Below are 22,998 nucleotides of genomic sequence, written 5' to 3'. Positions count from 1 at the left end.
CAGCACTTCTTTATTTTATCGCTTTCGCAGCATCCGCCCGGGGCCCTCCCAACGATAGCACACAGTCTCCAATTAGTCTTGGTACATCGATGTGTAGAAAAATGTTCCTCTGGGAGACAGGGAGCAACAATTTGCCCTGGAATGTCTTACTCCTGGAGCGCAAGTTGACAAATGAACGTGCTGGTTGGTGTAATGGAGGCCCCTGGTAAAACTTGCCACTTCTCAAAGAGCTGCAGAGGGAGGGGGGGTGGACAATCTCTATCAAACCTGCTGAGGCCCCACTCTGGGCCTCCAGCTGGGTAAATGGATGGACACCAATGGGCAAGTGATGGACAAATGGGGTGAGCTCACCATGGTAGGAGCAAAGGCTAAGTAGGCTTTGGGGTTTACTACAAGCCACTTTGAATTTCTCCCTCCTAGTTTCATGAAACTTATTGTTGAGAGAGTAATGGGAGGCAGTAGAATCAATGCAAAGAAAGCTGGATTAAAGCTAAAAATAAGACCGTAATCCTGAATGCATCCCTCTGAAACATAGTCAAAATTCAACTCTGTTGCTTAACGTTCATCTTTTTAAGCCTATTAGTAACAGTAACATATCACTGGGAAGTTTTCAACGTTTAAAATTTAAAAGTAGGATTACTGCACTGTGGACAATATAGACAATTTGAGTAAAACTCTACAGGAAATCCATGTTTCTGGCACGGCCCAGTCCATCTTACACAAATGCTACTTTCAGCAGCATGACAAACTGCTCCTCTAACAGCTGCTACCGCTTTTTTACATTCAGCCGTCAGGGGTCAAGCATCATTTGAGAAGTACTGCCTCATGTTGAGCAATGCTTTTTGGAGCTAAACCGGTTACATGGTGAAACAAGGTTGATTAACTGCTCTCTGCGTGTCATCGTGAGCAAGAGCAAGAGTCACCCTGATGCTTCCATCCTGTGCCCACAAGAACCTGACGGTGGATACGCAAAGACTCAGCACAGTATCAACAGAAGCACTTCTGTCTTTGCTGCGAGCTGCGAGCAACATCTGACTTCCCGTACCTTTGCACTAATCTGCTCAAATACAGCCTGGATTTCCAGCACTTGCTCAGGCTTTCAACTAGGGTAATTTCCTGGGGCGGATAAAGAAGACATTTTGGTATCCCAAAATCTAAAGGTCTATTTTTAGTTCGATTCTGGTCCTTGTCTGTTTCTATGTATGGCACAGAAAATTAAAAAAAAATAAGTTTATCTAAATTTAAATGATTAATGAATTTAATTAAGTGGTTTAATATCAAATTTTACAATGATATAATAACTCCAGCTGTCCACTGCTTGATGTGGTTAATTCAGTTTTTCATTTCATTCATTGCTGTGCAACAATAATACTAATATATCCTGTAAACCAAACAGACACGGTGCACTGCATTTAAACTTTAGTGTTACAAATAAAAATGTCAAAACGTGACACTGCTGCGAGTAAAACAAAATAATGAGGTCGTGCCGGGGCAAACCGTCCGCCATGTTGAGCTGGCAGCAAACACTTTTGACCGCAGTGTGCAGACAAAGGCCGCCGCGTTGTGTGGCGTACGGCCCGATTCCGGAAGGTTTGGTGGAAAAGAGTCTAACAGGTCAGCGGCATGTTGGGAAACACAGGAGTTAAACATGGGTCACTGGAGTAAAAGGGGTGTAAGACTGTGAGTGAGTGGGTGTGCTACTGAGAGGAGGCAGGGAACAGAGGAGGAGAAGCAGGAGAGAGAGAGAGAGAGAGAGAGAGAGAGAGGAAAAGAGCAAGCGTAATCGACCTGTAAGGGCGACGACCCCACTCCCGGAGAACAGTCGTTCACACATTTATCTCTTAACCCGTTGGCCCTAATAGCAGCTCCGCCTGGGCTATTAAAAAGGGAGGGAAGTGAGGTGATTTGCGCAAATGGTTTAGTCTCGCTGCCATGTGATGCTGGGCATTGCATTCTTAAAGCCCCTTTCTAGCTTTGGTCTCAGTGGGGCTCTGTGCGACAATGGCTCTTTCACTGGGCTGGCTCTTACATACGTATTACAGTAATCTGAAGGCACATCTGCGGCAGGTCACGGGGTCTCGTTCATTCTCTCGCTGTTGTCTTTCTCATTACCTTGCCTGCACTCTTATCTGCATTTGCTTGAAAATGTCATCAGCGGGATTTGGTCAAGGGTGGTGTTTTGTTTTGTTGTGTGTGACAATCTTTCCATTTGGATTTTCATTTGTCTGCGTTAAAGTCGGACTGTGTGTAGATGGGATAAGTGTGCAGCAGTTTGTCTGCTCGTAAATCCCGAATCTGACACTGACAGGCATTTTGACAAGTTAAATCTATCCTCATAGACTGCGGGGACAAGCGGACTTTCCGTGGGAGATGACTGAAAAATTCTCTCTTAATCTTTTTCACAGATTAAGTTCTGACAGTGACATTTCACCAAGAGAGAATCTTTTGGATTTTGTGACCAATGTCTTTTTCTTCCTTGGGATTTAATTCATCTGGGTCCAACACTTGTGTGCCAAATTTGGCCGACAGGAAACAAGAGGCCGGGTCAGAGCCGACACTCCTCTCCATGTTCGGGACTCCCAGGAGACTTTGAGGACTAGCAGAAGCTTGGCTGAGCTCCTCCACTCCCTGACCTGGCCTCTTCTGTAGGGGGGGGGGGGGGGTTATCAGGCGGATGCTGAGCCACATCCGACTCTACCTCCCTGCTCCGACAGGGGAAAACACCAAGATCTAAATGAAGAGGGGAGGGGGCTTCTCATGAACTTAGTGAGGTTTTCTTTGATGTTAAAACTTTGAGGCCTATGAAGACAAACAGCAGCACACTTTGCACACTGGTGGTCTAAAGCTGAGCCAAAGTCCATGAAGCTATCCCTGCAATTGGTCTGGTCACACAAATCGCGTAAAAGCTTCATCAACGTGTGCGTACGTGCGTGTGCTGTGTGCTGTGTGCTGTGTGTGTGTGTGTGTGTGTGTCACGGCACAGTGCACACAATGACAGCCTGGTAGGGAATGTAGATTAAGCAGCTGGTGTGTTCCTCTGCTGCCCTGCCAACAGGGATCTGCTCATACAGGTGTAAATACAGCTGCTGGATGCTCCTCTCTCTCTCTCTCTCTCTCTCTCTCTCTCTGTCTCTCTCTCTCTCACACACACACACACACACACACACACACACATACACAAAGAGAGAGAGAGAGATGGCTGGCTGCACAGACAGACAGATGGTGCCTGGGTACTCCTGTGCAAGTATAGCGTGAAAGCATAGGATATCACCCCCGACTCTAGGGGCCAAACCTGCTGCCTCACCCAGTGTGTTTGTGTGTGTGTGTGTGTGTGTGTTTTTGGTGTATTGGTGCAGCTGTGTGCATGCAGGAGCAGGCCGCACAGCTGCATGTCCTGTTGCATTAATGCTGACGCCTCCCCTGGACTGGATGGATGGATGAAGGCGCACTGAAGCAGCCTACCGGGCCTGATAATGTCCTGCAGAGCTAATACAGCTGTTGGAGGTGTTTCATGAGCAGGTGTAGTGTAGGTCATATGTGAAATATCTGCAGCTATTCTTACATACGGAAACAGTTTGGTACTGTCACATCCCATGAAAAGGCCTGAACTAACAATGAATGTATCCAAGTATCAAATATTGTGTGTGTATCCAAAGCCTGATTTATCTTATTACTCTGCCACATTGTTATATTGGGTGTAATGTGGCTGAAACAGTGTCCCTACAAGTTACAAACATGGTTAGAACAACACGGTTACAAAAATAAACTTGCGGAAGTGTACCCGTGGCGGTGCACTGGACGTCGTGGTTACAAAAAAACAATAAAGACACGGGTAGGCTTATGGAACGGTCGTGCTTTGGTTCGGTTTAGGCTCAAAAAACGACTTAATCAGGTTTAGGAAAAGACCGCGGTTTGGATTAAAAGAAGTACTTCCTTAAGGTAAGAGACCTCCGTCCTCTAACTGTCCTCTACCAAGTGGCCAAAATTGTGGAAAGAAACAATGTTGACTCCTGGTTTCAAACGGGAAACAGTGGTTTCTCGTTTCCAAGTCCTGTGTTTTTGTCAATGCATCCATCCACCTGAAATGTCCCCCTGACATGAACTCTGTCCCTCTACGGGCTACATCACCTAAATTCTTCACTCGCTCCTATCATTCTTTCTACGGCCCACCAGTGGTCTTCTAACAGCAAAATGTAACTAAAATGTAACTAAACTCAGTGAATGGCACTTAAAAGCTGACACGAAAGAAAAAGCACTGAAAAACAAACAAAAATGAGAAGCAGTGAAGGCCTAGCATAACACGGAGACAGTAAAAATACCATAAAACACCAGAAAAAATGTGAAACACAAACACTTTCTCTCACTGAGCAAACCAGAAGGAAACTGTAAACTATGGATAATCACTCTGAAAGATCGCACTAAAATCTGTCAGACATTATTTTGAGAACCCCCCCCCCTACACTGTATGACTTTAAATATTACAACTGCAAAGCCAAATGCAAACCACCAGGACCAGGACATCATCATAAATATACCAAAGCAGGACACCACAGTAGCCCATAAGCAATAACACATTTTACAAGCCAAATCAACTTTGCAAGTCATCTTAATGATTTGGAAAATGGCCCGATGTTTACGTTGACCACAGGATCGGGTCTCTCTTTTCATCCTCAAAGCTCACTTATCAAATATCACGGGGGAAATAAATCCCTCGCCATCTGTTTGAATCATTATAGCATTTCCCATTCAAACAGGGCATGAAAATTACATTTAAATGAAAATATTAAAATCTGCCCATATTTGTGGAGCCACCTGTACTGTATGTAAATGCACTTAGCAAAAGGCCTGTAGTTGCTGATGGTCTTAAAACTACATAATTTCAATGCATGGCGAAGATCCAAGTGAAAAAAAAAAAAAAAAAAAAAGACAGAGGACAGAGGTGGATGAGAGCAGAGCTGTCTTATGTTTAAAACTGAACTGGTTTCAATATTCGAAGCTGGCAGGGATACTCTGCATTTAACATCAACCTAAACATGATTTTCATTTATTGGCAGGCTTTTGTTAATATCCTTGCAGCGAACGATGTGTTTTAGCCGCTTTCCAAACTGCCTGAGAATAAGTTCGCATGTGTGTTGTGCTTCGTTACCCCTATGCAAAAAAAGTGGTGGCCTGAGACAAAAGAGGTCCATGAGCATCGGGCCGGATGTGTGAGAGGAACGGCTTTGGCCTCCTACGCGAGGCTACCGCTGACACAACCCAGTGTTTTTACAGTGTGATTAATGGAAAGGGACAGCAAATCACAGGCTGAAGTTAAATGTTCAATATGGCATTTCTTTGAATTTTATTCGACCGTGGCCAAAATGTAAATTCAAGAAGGCTGCCGTTCACCCTCTTCCACCCGCCCCATCTGGAGACATTATATTTTAAAGGTTTCTGCTGGATACTCTGTGGTGCACTATACCTGGATTTATTTTTCCTACAGGGGGGGGGTTGAAAATAACCACAGCGACTGGAAAGAGGAGAGTTTAAACCACACATAAAGCACATAAAGGTTATTGTAGTATTGCAGGGTATATATTGAGTCTCTTCGTTGTTCTCTATTTTCTGACAACATAAATAAGGAAACACGTTATTTAATATCCTGTCAGCATTTCTAATGCAATGAATCAATTTAAATATGAACTGAAAATATGATATGAATTTTAGGATTTTATTGTTTATTTATCTTATGCATTCATTATTTATAAATGCTTATTTTTCACTCTCTGTGACAACTACGCAAATTCCAGCTGATGATGTGGCTGAAATCTAGTAAGTGGACCTTGACCCATCAGTGGATGATGTGAACATGTGTATAAACAGTTAATAAAGGCTTTATAACACGTTGTACTGGTTCCACACCAGTTCATACGATGGAGGAATTATAACTGCTGACAAATACATTCAAATACAAATACAATATATATCTGCTTAAACTGCATTATACTGAGTTATAAACAATTTATTTAGTGTTTATATACTGCTGATAAATGGTAAATAAAGAGGTTAAATCAAAGAAAAGCAAAAACCCGTCTCTACTCAGTCTACATTTAGTGTCTCATGACTGACAAAGTAAAAAGAGAAATGTATTTCGGTGGCTGTTACCTACCCGGTGCGTTTAGTGATGGTGCCCAGGGTCATTGGCTGCTTGATCTGAGCCAGAGGCAGCACCACGGTGAGGCTGGGCAGCGGGGACAGCCGCGGGTTCCCCATGTTGTTGTTGGCGAAGTTGTTGTATGAATCCTGGTTGCTCAGCTTGACTGGAAACACAGACACACACACACAGACACAGGATTATTAAACATATTTTCAGTGAACAGCACTGGATGTTCCCCTGGACAGCAAGGTCAGAGAAATGTCCTTTTCATAGATTTAGACTGGAACATAACAGACACACATATGTCAATCGAGAGCCTTCCCAGGTAATGGCTGCAAAATACTGAGAATCCCATTGTGAATGCTGGTACAACCTTTTATACATAATTCATTTTTTCAGTGCTCACTGGTTCCCTTTTCAGTTCAGTGGTCTTTAAAGATGCTAATTCTCAATATTGCTCACTTGGAATTAAGTTACAAATTTCATCTGACATTCATATCAAACTGCAGACCAGGGTTTCATCAAAGCACCAAAAAGACCTTATTTAGGGAACAGAAACACCTTTCAGTGCAAGGAAAAAGCCCTGTTTGAATATTGTGCATTAGATTTTTTTTTTTCTCCCAACCCCTCATACACACAGACACACACACACGTGTGGGTCTTTCTATAGTTGTAAGGACACTTGTTGATATAATGCATTCCCTCCCTTTACCATAAACTTAACCTAACCCTAACATGAAGCCTAAAACCAAGTCTTAATCCACAAGCTGCGAGGACCCACCAAAATGTCCTCACCACTGCAACCATGCGTCCTCTTAACGATGGTTTAAAACTAAAAAAATCTGTCCACACGGCCATAGAAAGACATATATACACAAACACACACACACACACACACACACAACCCTGGGTTCAAGGCCTCCTGTGGAACGACTGGAAATAACCAGCTCAAGATGCTTACATTACAAGGGTTGTAGCTCTGCCTTGAGAGCCTGGAAGTCTGTTAATCAAGGCCAATCAACAGGCCCTATACACGCACACGCACACACACACACAGAACACACAAACACATACACACGATCCAAAAAAACACAACTCATCTCACATATCCTATTCAGCTCCAGCCAAACATAATCAGGCCATGTGAAAAGGGCGTCTTAAAGGACCTTAACCAGCTACATCAGACTGAGGCTACTGCTTCACTTACTTAACATATACAGGTAGTGTCTGCTTTTACAAGCTGTCTGAATGTTGAATATAAATCTCTGGAACCTGCAAATCTTTTGACATTTTTTTTTTTTTTCTTCAAATTTGATTTTGATTGACTGATCAACTCCTCATGGTATCATCAGCTAGTTTTATCTGGAGCTTTCACCCGCATCTCAGAGTCTCGGTGGTGGTTTGAATTTGCTCAGTGCTCTCAAGCTTATCTCAGGTCACGTTGCACTTCAGAGCTCCATTAAAAAAAAAAGAGTAGTGCACCTTGAGGCGGTCCCATTGGACCTCGAGTTCAGCAGGTCTTTGTCAAATTATTACTTTCAAAGTCTTTCACTTCCCAAAATTTTTTTTTTGTTTGTTTTTGCTTTTGTGTGATGGGAGGAGTGAGTCCAGTTCCTACATGATGTGATTAACGTTCAGATTTTTAAGCTCATCACTGCCTTACATGTTCATACCTGATTCTGATCTTGTTCCAATATGGCCCCTTTATGGTCCAGAACCAGTTTTTTTTTTTTTCCCCCAAAACTTTTGCCTAGTTTGAAGCTCTAAATGTTCAGTTCAGGCAAATTACAGAAATGTAATGTGCAAATAATATTCGTTTTATTTGACCAGGTTTGAGATGTTTACTAATCTAAGACGTCTGCATCCATTTCAGTTCAATAGGTCCTAACTATGAACTGTTTCCAGACCCAGAATTCCATTTTCCTCCATTATGCTCGGAAGAGGCACAAATCTCAGAGGAGCTTATTTTTTAACCTGGACAAATAAAGCAAAAACAGTTTACTGTTTACTGCTTACCCACTGAAGGTAAGTGTTTTTTTTTTTAATCTATTTATCGATTTGTATTTTTTGAATACAACGAGGAAAGCAACAGTTGCATATAAACAGTTACATAGAAACATTAAACTGTAGGGTCTTAGAAATGTGGCTTATAAAACAAATATGTTTGTAATCCTTTGACAATAGCCACAATGAAAAAAAAAAAAGTGTATCCTGCTGATTCAATGGGTAGACCAAGGAAAATTCCAAGTTCAAGTGCTTTCAAAAGAAATAAAGAGCAAACCTGTGCATGCACCACAATACACTGTCTGAATGTTTTCCTTGTTCCATTTGTTGCCTTAATAGATGAGTGACAGCCGCGTAACATAAAGGAATGAAAAGGAGGGAGGGGGGACGTGGAGACAAAGAAAACAAGGCGGACATCAAAGGTTACAATAAAGGCAGAGGAGGAGAGTGCCTAGTCATTATTTGGAAGGAGCGATCAAGAGGAGGCTGAATGCGAGCGGAAAGGGACTGCTGAGTGTTTTGGTCCAGTCTTTTAGATCATTAACGTGTAGCTCTGAGTTTCATTAGTCCTGCCAAACCTCCGCTTTGTGGTTCTCCAAAGGTCTGTCTTTTAGACCTCTGCTGGCCAACAATGCCGCGTGACCTTCGGAGGGGGAGAGGAGACCATTACACAAACCTGTCCTTCATTTCCTTCTGCTCCTCTCTCTCAGTCAGACTAACAGACGTCTGTGCTGGGGCAGCTCCTGAAAGCCCTTCACATTTCAAAAGTGCTACACCCCAAGAGCCCGGGCAGCCACCTTTTGTGTTGAGGGGAGGGGGAAGACAAAGAAAAAAAAAAAAAAAAAAAACTCCGTACAGGAAGCAGCCTGAAAAGCCGTAATGGTGCTTCAGCTCACAGAGGAGTGGAGGGTGAGAACGAGGGATGGGGGTGTCGATGAATTTAGCATCCTCATCCTAAACGGATATTTCGTTTGTGCTCCTAGTGCACTATATGCTGTCAGCCCCCCAGGTCTTAAAAATAAGCCTTGCTGTGGATTGCAGAACAGGTGTAGCCAGACGGAGACCGGGTGGGGGTGATGAGTACTGTTGACCGAACGGTCATACCGTGCTGTCACTCAAGGCCAAGGAGCCCTAAACTGTCAACCCCCAGACAGTGAAGACAAGTTAGTGCGAAACGTGTCGGAGATCACGTATCGGCAGAAGACGATACACGAAGAGACGGCCCCGAGGACGGCTGAGGGACAGACAGAAAGTTTGTGCGTGAGCATGTCCGTGCAGACATGTGCGTGATGTTTGGTGACAGTGATCGAGTAAAGGTTGAACCTCTGTAAAGCACAATAATGCCACACACGCACACACAACATACTACTGTTCAGTGCTCAGAATTAAAGTCGCAATAACTGAGAAGAACACCTAAAAATGTGGTGAACAGTTTTATCAATAAAGTTTGAAAGGTGGCACCGATCAAACTAACACTTCTACCACACTCCAGCATAAAACACATTTATCCAGAGAGCTGTGTGATATGCTGAAGAAGCACACCTTTAAATTTACTATAACTTCAAAATGCAAATCATAAATTTCACTTTTATTAGCACTTTTTTTTTTTTTTTTTTTTTTTTTTATTAAACTGATTTAAATCTTTACCCAATGGACCAAATGGATACGAGCGTTATAATCGAATTAAACAATGACACTGATTGTGATCCCGCTGCTGGTGACAGTGCACACATTCAGTCAGTGTCACGTCTGGAGGTGTGTGTGTGTGATGAGTGCAGCAGTGAATAAGGACACCTGCCTCTGCACTGTTTAAAGACTTGTGCCAGCGCATTTCTGTGAAACTGCGTTTCTTTGCTGTTATTTTCATAGACAGAGTGCTGGAGCAGACACATGCAAACGACTGATTAAGGGTGTGTCTACCATCCACCTATGGCTAACAGGGGTAGTGGAAATCAGGCCTGTGCCTGTGTCTGCCATTTCACAAAGATTGTAATGTGTATAAAAAAAAGGAACTGTGTGTGTGTGTGTGTGGACAGACGTTTTCTCTTAGAGCTGATTTGCGAATTTAAACATTTAGACTTAGTTTGTGCTGATCATGTTCATATTGGAACCAAAGAGACACTAAAAATCACTGAGCACAAAACCTAGACTGAGTATTAAAGGACTACTGCCATGTTCATCACCACAAACAGCTGTTTTTTTTTTTCCTATTACCACTGCATCCACTACTACTACTACTACAGTACTGTTGAAATGAAAAAAGGCTGACCAAGACTAAGTGAAAGAGGGAGAGCGCAGGAGAGCAAGGTGGACAGATGAGAAGCGCCTGGCAGACAGACAGCTCTAGACGGAGGCTATGATTTGATTAATGACCGGGGCGTGATGTGCCCAGGCACTGATACATGACATCCCCATGGAAAGAAGATCCATCAATGCAAATCCAGCTCTGTCGCTGTCGTCCAGAGAAAAAAAACTCTGACCCTGCCAAAAAGTCACACTGTCACCTGACCCCTGTCTCTCTTTCTCCCTTAATCCGACCATCCATCCAGCTCGCCTCCGTCCATCCGCCCGTGCACCCATCCCTCCCTGCCTCCTCATCGGCATTTGCATTCTCTTCTCGCATTAAGCCTCTCTCCCTTATCCTTCGCGCTCTTTCTCTCTCCTCAGCCGCCCCGTGTCACGCTATCTCATGTTTCTCTACTCTCTTTTAATACCCAATTTGCATCCAATACAAGCAGGCAGCTTCCAATGAGGAGCCGACGTGCGAAAGGACAAGCTCTGAAGACTGTGTGTGTCCACACAAACACTGAAATATCCTCTCTAGCAGAACAATTCAAATAAGACACAGTCAGGGGGGAAAAAAAAGAAAATGCCAGCAGGAGTGGAGGGGAGCTGGACTGGGGAGTGTGGAGGGAGCAGGTTAGGCAGGTGACATGCTGAGTGATGCTGTCGGGATAAGGAGAGACCTTGGAACTGAGGATGATATTGCAACTGTGAGACAGAGAGGTAGAGAAAGAAAACTATGTCCTGACAGGGGAATACTTTTATGGCTCTGTCTGGGCTTTGTGCTTTCAAAGGATGATTGAAGAGGATTTTTTTTTTTTTTTTTGCTTACTTCCTGTGTTCATGGACAAAAAGATAAAACTCCCCTTTCTGAATGTAGATGTTGATGTTACAAAATTCTCTCAGTGAAACTGTTTTTCTGGTCAAATGTCTAAACGTCCAGTGATGTGACGATGGTCTAGTGATCGGTTCTTACTGAGATTTAAAAACTCACCAAAATGCGTCTGAAAAAAAAAAAAAAGCTGGAGGATAATTTATTGGGGGATATACAGGTTGGATTAAACAAGTGAGAACAAGAACTACTCAGGCTTACAACAGTCAGTGATAAGCCGCAGAGAGAGACAGTGATATAACTGTAAAATAAGTTTTAGTCCATTATAGATACACTCGGTGGGAGAACCGAGAACATACTATTTCTTGCCACTGTTCTCCAGCAGCACCACAGCTCTGTCCATCCATTTTTTTTTTTTAAATCAGATATTTCCTGTTTTAAATCAGGGAACTACAAGTACCTTGTTTGTGTTATTTTTAATATAACGACATTTATGTTGAATTTAAACATGTTAATGTAAAAAAGTATAAAGTTATGGTCTTGGTACAGAAACATAGGCTACAGTACTTACAGTAGTTTCTAATAGAAGCAATATCGGTAAGCCAGTATCAGTCTATCCCCACTTTCTACCATTCACTCCTTGATAGTCCAAGTTTCCCAGACATGTTAAAGGAGGGAGGGATTAAAGTAGGGGAGAGGAAAAAGAATGAAGTGGGGGGGGGGGGGGGGGGATTGTAGTCTTTCTTTGCAGGAGGAGAAAGCCGCTCTGCCATCCCACATCCCCAAAGTATCATTATTAAAACACTCACTTCCACAGAACGAGGAAGGAGAGAGTGAGAGAAAAAAAAACAGAAGAAAGGAGAAGAGAGAGAAGAGATGGACAAGGGGGAGGGCTAAAAAGGGTCGAACACAAAGAGGGGAAGAACCCCCCCCCACCCCCCCCCCCCCCCCCCCCAAAAAAAAAGGAGTGGGGATCCCCCACTGGACAGAGTAAAAACAAATTAAAAGAGCCCTTATAAAACACAGATGCTGCAAAGAAAATAAACTTCACAAGATTTACTGTTGTAAAGGAATCAGAAGACTGGTGGAAAAGCCATCAGGTCTTTTTTTTTCCTCCTCCCTTCCCTTTTTTCTTTTTCTCTCAGGTAACGCTGTGGCAGAGGGATCTACACCCCCCCCCGCCCCCCATCCAAAAAAAAAAAAAAAAGAAAAACCCTCTCTTTTCTCTTCGTACGGAAATCTTGCTCTTCTGCTATTTTCAGTCAGAGTTAAGAGTCGAGGTCAGGCCGGCCTGTGTGAAAATGGCTTCCTGCCCGGTCCCCCGCTCCCAAATCGACAGCTAACAGGGAGCTTTTATTAACAGCCCTATTTGGGAACATTTTTTGAACATTTAGTATTTTTATTGATGTTTCTCATGTCAGGGAGCTAAAAAAGACGCAACAGCAAACCAAAATTCCCAGCACGTGAGTTTTCTAATTTCATCATAAAACTTGAGAGCTAAAAAAAATAAAGATGTGATTTTTTTTTTTTTTTTTTTAGCGTGTAACATGCTGTATATGGAAAATAGCTCTTCTGAGCTTAGAGCAGTCTGTGTTGTCCTGAACAGGAAAAAGCAGCAGCCAAGAGAGAGAGAGAGAGAGAGAGAGAGAGAAAGAAAAATGACAGCAATACAGAAGCGGAACATGTCTACATGCAAAAACATACGTGCACATTTCTGACAAACAACCAAACATAATCCTGAGAAAACGGAACGCGTGCAAACATGAAAACACACACGTTCACACAGGAAAACAGCACCCTGAAATAAGATCTACAAGTTTACAGCATGTCAGTATTTACAAGGCTTCATCAGACAGGACTCAGTTGCCAGCAAGAAGAGCTTGGGGGGGGGGTGGGGGTGGTGGTGGTGGTGGGGGGGGATCAGACAGCTCCACAGGATCAGATGACACCCACACTCCAACCATATGCGTGTGTGGATGAGAGTGTGTGTGTGTGTGTGTGTGTGTAGCCATCATCTGATTTGGGTCAAGGAGCTAGTACCTCACAGTAAAGAGGGACGGGTTATGGCCAATGATTGGATGTTTGGGAAAGCAAGGAGAGGGTGGAGGGGTGAAATGAGAGAGAGAGAGTGTGTGTGTGTGTGTGTGTGTGAGAGAGTGAGAGAGAGAGAGAAAGGGATTGGTATTGAACACATACACAGTGTACACACTTACAAACCAATTTAGAGAGAGAAGGAGAGAGAGCTGCAGAAATGCAAGATGCATAAGATGGTTTTCCTGTTCTTCTCTACTGTTCTCCTTCCACCCAACACCACTCACTGGGAACTTTAGACTTCAGAAAAATTAAGAAACTTACACTAAAATGTATTAGATGTGTAAGAATTGGCTAAAAGTGACACAGCCCAAAAAATAAGCAAACAAACCAACAAAAAAAAAAAACAGAAAAGAAAAATTCAAGGTTCCTTAGAAAAGTGATTAGCTACTGTGATAACGAGGAAATAAAATATCAATTATTTGACACTATAGAAAATAACGATAACAACAGCTCTTCTACATGTTAGCACGAGGAATATACAAAATGCGAGGTTAAAAATATGTTTTTGAGTCCCATTCATTTTGCTTTTCCAGTGTAGGTGATGATGGAAATGTTTGAAAACCCACACAGACCGTGTCCACTGTATGATACAGGACTGGACCAATATTAGCTGATCAACACTGAAAACACATGATTTTGAGTTGATATTTAATATATGTATTTTCATGCCCCTTGTGTTTTTTAAGACATTGGATCAAAGAAAAAGTTGAAAATTCTTTAAATTTCACCACAGGACGCAAAAACTCTTCCATCTGATATGAGACCGATTGAAGTGATTTATTTATGGAAGAGTTTAAAATACGTATGTGGATTCAGTGAGACCAAAAAAAGAGAGATCCCAAAAAAATGGCCCGAGGCTCACCTTAGTATGAAAATCAGAGCAGTGAGTACATTATTTGTAATGAATTAATATTCCATCGCACTTTTCTTCTACCGCAACACAGCACAAGAAATGAACTGTATATTAGATGTGAAAAATATTTCCAACAACACTGTCGGCTTATTTATTTATTTTTGATCTCAACTAGAAGCGAGAGGCATGTCGATATATGTGATTACAAACGGATCAGAGTGAAGCTAAATGAGAAGACGTCTCCCGAGCCGACCCCCCCCCCCCCCCCCTCCGGGTCAGAGAGGAGGCTGGCTACATCCGTCCCTCTGTCTGGGTCTAAATGCTTCTCCTTTTAAAACTCCATGATCCGAAGGAGAGGAAAAACAATATCTAGAGGCCGAGAGGAGATAATGACACGTCTGTGCTGCTGTCACAGCCGCCCTGCTCCGTCGTTTTTGAGCAACTGGGTGAAAATCATCAGGCCAAACCGAAATGTTCAAGATCATCATATTATAAAAGTGACCGATGATTATATTCCTGCTCTTTTCTTTGATAAGACTGTCGTTTTGTAAATTGTTTTATCACAGCAGCTCTGTCTTTCCTCCATCTGCATCAATAATCAAACATCCACAGCCATCCTGTGTTCTACACTACATCCAGAAAACACACACACACACACACAAACAGTAGCACTGAGGTCGCACATATAGATCTAATTTGATTTCTCCATTTAAAAATGGCCCTGATCTAATGCTGATTGATTAACATTGCAGTTACATTCAGCTGTGACAGAAGCTCTATTCGAGAAACTGGTAACAATGGCAGGGCCGCTTTGATCCGAATTTAGCCGGCAGAGTTTTGACAGCATCGCAGTCTAAATAAATGGCGTGTCAGGAACACTTAGACGTGACGTGAGTAAACAGGAAATTTTCAGAGGAAAGATGGACAAGGTTTCTTTTCAGGAATCTCAGACGTTTTTCGTTTTTAAGGAATGTGAATCTATGAAAGTACTTGTGCTGTGTCATGCTCTAATATTATTAGCACAAATGATACGGTTATCTGCGTTTACTAAAACCAAATTATATTTACCCTTGAATTAATTAAACATAACAAAAAGTATATTTTCAGTTTTAGTTCAGATTATCTCAGTTTTCTATGAAGAATAATTTGTCTTTCACTAAACATGTATGAATGTATTTCACAGACACACCGGTGACTCATGAAAGTTGTTAATGCTCCACTACCTTGCAATGAGCAGCATGGAGGAAAAATTCAATTCCAATATTTAGGTCTAAGTGTTTGTTTTATACATTATATACTGTACAACTACAATAGATCAGGAGTGTTAAGTATAAAACATACAATATGGAGATATTCGTATGATATTGAATGCAGATCCCTAACACGCGTGTTAAAGGCTTCTTAAGGTTTTAAACTTCAGGAACAAAAACAAAAAAAAAGTGAAATGAGGTAAAAAACAAAAAGATGTATGAAGAAGATCTGCACGCGGCACACAACAAAGGCGGGATGTAAAACCCATTGATTGTGTGACAATGGGAGGCTTTGGCTTTTCAGAGTGTGCACTTTTCACATGGCAGGCAATAAGCTGGAAGCCACAAGTGCGTCTGTGTGTAATGGCAAGCCAGCTTTATTTCTTTATCTCTACCTTACAATTTCGCAAATCAAATAATGATGAGTGCAGCGGCGAGCATCCGGTGTTAAGAGGGTTTAGTGGTTGTGGAGATTGAGTTATTAGGGTTCATATAAAAAAAAAAAAAAAAAAGGACAGAGGTCTCTGATGGAGCCCGAATGCCAGCCAAGATACATATTCCACGCACTGTGTATTTTTGGTTGCTTTAAAAGCCCTAAAAGTACAGGGGAAGGCTAATTTTCAGGGTAAACAGCTTGTTCGATTGCTGTGTGGTTTTGCGCTGAGCTCTCCGTTTACTGACTCGAGCCGAGCTGGGCTACTGGCTCCTCTGCCGACCGCAGGGAGAAGCCTACGGACGGAGCCTGCAACAAATGCAAGCCCACTAACACTAGCTTACCTTTGATGGCACACAACTGTTAAATCAAATGTACTGAGTAATGTACATACCCTAATCCTCTTGACTATGTGGCAGGTTGAGGGGGGGAAAAAAAATGCTTTTAAAAGAACATCTGCTCCTTTTGGAAAGCTATTTGTCATTTCCTATTTCCTACTGATGAGAAATTTGGAGGTTAAATTATTAAGATACACAGAGCAGTGATGCTGGATTATATGTGTCTCATAAAATACATGAATTATGAGAAAAAAAAATCATTTTCTTAGCAGTTTAAAAAAATGCAAACTTTCTTAATGTAAAACATTAAAGGTTTCCACTTCTTCCACTATCTTTTAAATGCAACAACAAAAGAAACGGAGGAGAGTGAATGACAGATTATGGCTGTAAGGTCTCTATATTCAACAGAAAAGTTTTCAAACTGCCCCTTTAAAAAAAACAAAAAACTAACTCCAAAACGAGGCCTACAAGTTTGTTTTAGCTGGAGGAGGAAGTGACCATTCATAAAAAAAAAAAAAAAGCTGGAGAAATTACCCCGCTCTTTCTCTGTTGTTAGATTTGTATCGAGGCAAAAAAAAAAAAAAAAAAGCCCCTCACGCTCTTTACAAGTCCTTTCCTCTCCGTCTGTCTCCCTCTGTGGAGTTGGACCGGCTACTCTGCTCCTCCCTCTCCACACTGCTGAGAATCCTGACCACACAGCACCACACGGAGGACGACTCCGGTACTAACACCCAGAGCTGCCACCAAGCTTTAATGCACAATTCCATGACTTTGGTAAATACAGTGAAAAACTTCCATGGCCTATTATCTATACATTCTTCTTCTTTTATGAATGATTCTCTTAATAATGTTTTTACCCCACTTCAAAGTTTTTTTTTTTTTGAAAGAATAAATAAATAGTTACTTCTTGTAAATTTGATTTTAGTATATACCCGCGGCAAATTTACTGTCCATTAATATTCAATCATGTTTCCTAAATTCTTCGACTGTTCCTCCTTTATTTGTGGCACAACACGGATGTCCGCTCTCACTGATTAATGTCTGAACTGCATGTCAGGGGTGAGTGTTAGTACATATGTACTTGTGTTTCTGTGTGTGTACAGATACAAGTACGGTGTAGGACAAGGTCAAACAAGAGGGAGGCACTGATTATGCTGGTCCCTGTCTATGCCAGACCCTCCCACGGTATCCTCTATGGGTTCTTGTGGGTCCATCATGCTCTGTCGCACTGCTTCTGCAGCAGTGTTAACACAAACCCAGCTTCAATTAAAGTATACAGGACAACAATATATGGCTCAATACGGCCATCGAGGACAGAGTTACAAATCAGTGAGGAAGGAGTGTGTTGAGCTAGGAGTGACAGGGTTGAGAGGTTAGGGCAACAACAATGGGACACAGAAGTAATAAAAGAAGGGGGGAAAAAAAAATGAAAAAGCAAAGTTAAAATTAAAAAACATGGCGCGCACACACACATGGATCTGTGGTGGTTTTCCAAACGCTGGTTAGCTCGGTCTCAAGCTGGACACTAATCCACGGCAGACAGCTCATCACGATGACTGAAATCTGGACAAGTCATCCATCTCACTTTGTTTCATACTGTTGACACGTTTCTGAAATGAACATGTTAACTTGCTCTGTTAAATCCATCCACTATCTCTGTGTGAAACAGAGATCTCAACCTCCTCGACTGTACTTTGTAACTGTTTAACTTACAGTAACTATACTGTCAGAAACAGGGTCACGGTGAGGCCGTGTACATACGTGTCACACGCCAGCAGTTATGAGGTAATGTTTCCTTGGCATCGACCTCTGCACAGCGTTGGTGTTTTTCACCGCAGGATGATGACTGATGAAAGGGGAGCGCTGGGGGAGGAGGGAGGCGAGATAAAACAAAAGTCCAAACCCAAATAAGCAAGCCGTCAGCCTCTAATAGCAGAAAGGAAGTGTCCCTTTATCAACAAGTGAATTAACAGTTTCCCGTCACACCTTGTTTTCTGCCGCCCCCCTCTCTCTCTTTCTCTCTCTGAACCAGCGCCAGGGCCCAGATGGCCCCACGATCGGACCACCAGGGCTTCTGCTCGGTGAGGAAACAAATCTGTTGCACTGACTAATAGCCTCGTGTTGATGTTTTACAGTTGGGAAGTGTATGACCAGCGCTGTGTATACACACAAAAGGCACCCATGCATGTTGAAAAATGCCATGTGTGACAGTTATGCCAAACTGTCATGAAGGTGTCACAGAAAAAAGGGGGGAAAGCACAGAATTCGACAGCACTTCATGCTGAAAGCACCAAAACTGACGCCGAATCAGTAGATAAGAGCCTCGTATCCAACTGCACAACTCGAGGGCAAAGTGCAGTCCTGCACAAAGAAATCTGAACTTAGGTCAAAGGGAAAAAAAAAAATCAAAGATGGTTTTTAGATTATTATGATCAAGTTGTTTTTGGAGTGTTCAAAACCTGTTTGCAGCGCGCACGGATGCATTATACAGTACTGTGGTCAGATGTGAAAAACATCTGAATAATAAAACTCCACAGTGGCTGCCATATGCCTGCTATAGCCTCAATAACCTCTGCCCTGTGCAGAGAAACTGCACGTACTAATCTAGCCTTGTATGCACTGGGCCGCAGACAAACCGCATTTTACAGTGTGGGACGTTCACATTATGGGTCATCACCTCAAATGACAATACATTGATCACACAGAGGAAAGGCTATGGAAAAAAAAAAGGAGGGGGAGAGAAAATGTACTGTATACAGGGACGTAAATAGCCATTCCAGATTTTAACAGTGACAAGAAGACGGCCAATTGCAGCCTCTATTTTTAGGTGCGCCGGCGGCCTGGGCTGGCAGCTTTGAGAAGGATGTGTACTTTTCTACAGTTCCTTCCCAAAAATCAATGCTGTCCTCACTGGCGACAATCACAGAGCAGCTGTTGTGGCTAGGTGGCCCGGCCCCCGGCTTGCCTCACCCTGCTGCTCTCTGCCAGCCTAAGAAAACCGACCTTCCCTGCCCAGAATTCACACCCGACTCGCAAAAAACAGGAGGAAGGCAGACACAAAAGCAAACGTGACTCAGTGTGTTTGCATCCGGTGAAAACGGCGCAAATTATGGAGTTTTTTTTTTTTTTTTTTATCAACGCTGGTGGCAGCGGTAGTGGTGGAGGGGTGCTGGAGTTCTAAATTTACATGTGGCAGGATGCGCCTGAGCCAATTTATCTTCTAAATAACAGACACCGGGAGACCTACATGACCTTACCCCACAGAGATCTCACGGGTGAACTGTTAATGACCCACTGTGCTATGTGCTTTTTGGTATAGCTGCGCCATATAAATATATGTCTGCTCTCTGAGGGTGAGGATCATCTTGTTTTGGTGCAAGAGTTTGTCTGACAAGTCTAATTTATTATTGAATGCACAACACCCAGAGGAGCCCCAGTGAATGCACTCTACACTGTATAAAACTGTATAGTTCATGTTCTAGAGAAAACTTATTAACTAACTATTAAAATGACTGCACTGAAAAAAGGGCAGCAAGGCTTGAATATCTCAAAGCTGGCTTTTTAAAGTAATATTTAAGCAGCATTTTCATTGGATTATTAAACTTGTTAAAGTGACTTTTTTTTTTTTTTTTTAAATATTCAATCTACTTTTCTGATAAAGACATCTGTTCAGAGGAAACTAAACAGCTTTGTCTGATTTTAAAATCAAACTGATCTTGGCACTAGACAGTAAAAGACACCTCTGCAAATATTTTTCTTTGTTGCTTTGTTTAATTTGTTTAAACAGTCCTCACTGCAGCTATATAAGTATGTATGCATTATAATGTTATACTTAGTGTAAGAGACATATTGATAACAGTGATATCCAGATACATGTTCTGATGTAATATAACATTTAACTGTGGAAATTCTTCACCATTAAGTGAAATGATTATGTTGTGTAAATTGAGTATTGAACTTTTTTTTTTTTTTTTTTATTGCTACAGTTCATGTTGCGGTATTAAAACATTTCCATCTTTGAAATGTTGCTTTACTTCTGTTCATGATGTCACAGTCTCAGCAGCTCTCGGTCGGAGTTAATTAGTCCGTGGAACAGGATGCTTCCTGATAACATATGGCTCTGGTAGCTTTTCCATTTTAACAGTGAACCTTCAAATCCAAGTTATCAGCCATTGATAGATTTACTTTGGATCAAACTCACTGCTTTAACGCAGACTTTATCTCAGCAGTGGTACGTTTTGGAAAACAGAAAAGAGTGCTGCTACACTTACATTTAATCTACTTTACCTTCATGGAGAGGTGTGTAATAAAGTTCAGGGGGGTTATGAAAACCTGTGGGTGCATTACAAGCTTTCACACTTTCCTGTGTGAACAATTCACCTCCTAAGAATTCACTCCTAAATTTGGGATTAATTAAAAGACAAATACTCTAGTTAGAAGAAACACTGCCTTAACTTTCTGTACTCAGGTCTTTCTTTGGTGTTTAAGCCACATACACTCAGCTGTTAGTTTATTAGGTCCACCAGCCACCTAGTCTCTAAGACAGCTTCAACAACAAAAACTAAACATTATAACCTTCATGAAGGAGGATTTCTGGCAGGACACTTGAATTATTTTGCATTGTGAATCTAATAAACTGAGACAACTGAGTCTAGTGTTTGGTTGTGGCCTGTTTCTTATGCTAGAAAGACCGAGACAACCGAGAGAAGGAAAATGAGATTGTACAGTGAAAACTTCACTGCTACCAACTTCTGTTGTCAGCTCGAAATGACACATCATCGTGTTTGTCTTTGTCGAAGGGGACTATTTGCAGTGCGGGTTAAAAGGTGCAGATGCTTTCAGAAACATGTCTGAAGCGATAGCTCACTTTACAAAATAAGGGAACGCACTGAACGTAAAAAGCGTCAGGCACGAGAATGGACACGAGGCTGTAACACTTTAAGTACACAAAATGTCAACTGTGCCTCATAGTTCACACAGTGAGGGACTTTGTGTTTTTATCAGAAACTGAGGTCGTTGTCCATGTGGTATGGATTAACACCTTGATAAAAACGGTGTGAAACCTGACTTCAATTTCCTGTGGACTATATTATACACTGTAAAATATTAGAGTTATGAAAACCTTCAATTTTCCCCTGAAGCTGAGCCAACTCTTCACCGCTGCTCCGCTGGAACCTTGGATTTTAACCTTGGATTTTAACAGGTTCCCTTTTTGGTATTTTACCACAAAAAAAAAAAAAAAAAAAAAAAAATACAACCTAAAACACCAAAAAGATTAGAGACGTAGAGATAGTTTATCTTCTTCAAGAGTACAGATACACACACATGCATGCACACTCTGTAAGGTATCACGGTGAGGACTAATTGTTGACAGGTGGCCCTAATGCTCCCCTTTGAAACAAAAGTGTGATTTACGACCACACTCCCAGAGACCCCGGCTTTCAGCGCTGCTACTACAAACTTATCTTTCCCTCCCTGTGTCCGCTCTGCTCCCCCTCCTTTATTCAACCCCCCCCCCACCACCACACACACACACACACACACACACACACACCCCGTTCTATCTCTCCTTCATTTCTCTCAATTGCACCTCATTACTTCGCTCACTCACTTTTACCTCCTCCACCACTTTGATGTTTCTGTCCCTCTCTGTCTCTCATCACAACAGAGCGGTGACTCTCCAAAGTCAGACATCCTTTTAATGTTTGATGGCCTATTTTTCACAGTGTGGAGGAATGTGTGTCTGTCTTTATGTGTATGTGTGTGTGTGTGTGTGTGTGTGTGTGTGTGTGTGTGTCTGTGCGCGCGCGTGTGTATTTTGGTGTAGAGGTTACAAAGGGGTTTGAGTCTAGACAAGGAAGACAGGAAGGACAGAGGCAGCAAGGTTACCATCTTTCGAGAGAGAGAGAGTGTGCGTGTGTGTGTGTGTGTGTGTGACTGGGGGTGCAGTGTGAGTCCTGGGGCAGGCAAATAACATGACTTGACCCTGACCCCCGTTGTCCCAGCATGTTCTGTCACCTATTTGGGCCACATGAAGGAAAAGTATACTGTGGCCATGAAATGAACCTGTAGAGGTGTGATATAGGTAAAGCTTTCTACCACAGCATGTGTCATTTTATACTTAAATAGTAATAGTATTTTACTGCACAGTAGACGAAACGGATCCACCTCCACTGATAGATGCATGATGTGAAACCAAGAGTAACAATACGTGTTCTTCCTGTGCTTCACAGCTTCAACTCTGCTCTGATGATTATGAAATGTCGACTCTGGTCCAGTCAGGGGGTTACACAGACTTAAACTGATCCAAGACATGCACACATGAAACACATTCTAATGTGTTATGTAAAATTATACCCACTGGTCAATTCCCAGTCAGCCAGTTCTCCGAAGTGTTTATCAGGTTCTCGACCTCACCCCGGCCGCAGTAAACCAATCAAAACTCAGGGATATTCCTGGAAACCCGTGATTAATGAGAACTGTGATATTTTACACTGGGTAACACCTCTGGGGTCAGGCAGTGCAGCCAACACAAAGTGTGTGTTTATCAGTTTGCGTATGTGTGTGTGTGTGTGTCTATGTCAGCTAGGGACACACAGACAGTGTGAGCTGCCTGCAATAGTGTTTGACAAACAAGGGAGACAAGGTTGCGGCAGACAGATCAGAGTCCCTGGAAAAGCGCTACTGAGATGACCAGTCACTGGAAACACACACACACACACACAATACACACACACACACACACACACACTTGGCAGTCTCTGACATTTAGCAA

At 42.4% G+C, this 22,998-nt stretch overlaps 1 protein-coding gene across 1 annotated transcript in view; it reads right to left on the bottom strand.

The window, feature by feature from the left end:
- bcas3 (BCAS3 microtubule associated cell migration factor) overlaps nt 1-22,998 on the bottom strand; it is a 294,717-nt gene that overhangs the window by 210,951 nt on the left and 60,768 nt on the right. Inside the window, exon 16 of the mRNA XM_041046203.1 lies at nt 6,149-6,299. Coding sequence (XP_040902137.1) covers nt 6,149-6,299 — 151 coding nt within the window. The remainder of the gene's footprint in view (nt 1-6,148; nt 6,300-22,998) is intronic.

The sequence above is a fragment of the Toxotes jaculatrix genome, chromosome 9 (assembly GCF_017976425.1).
Source record: "Toxotes jaculatrix isolate fToxJac2 chromosome 9, fToxJac2.pri, whole genome shotgun sequence".
Taxonomy (NCBI): Eukaryota; Metazoa; Chordata; class Actinopteri; family Toxotidae; genus Toxotes; species Toxotes jaculatrix.
The sequence above is the reverse complement of the archived record's forward strand: the minus strand, read 5'-3'. Positions and strand labels throughout refer to the sequence as shown.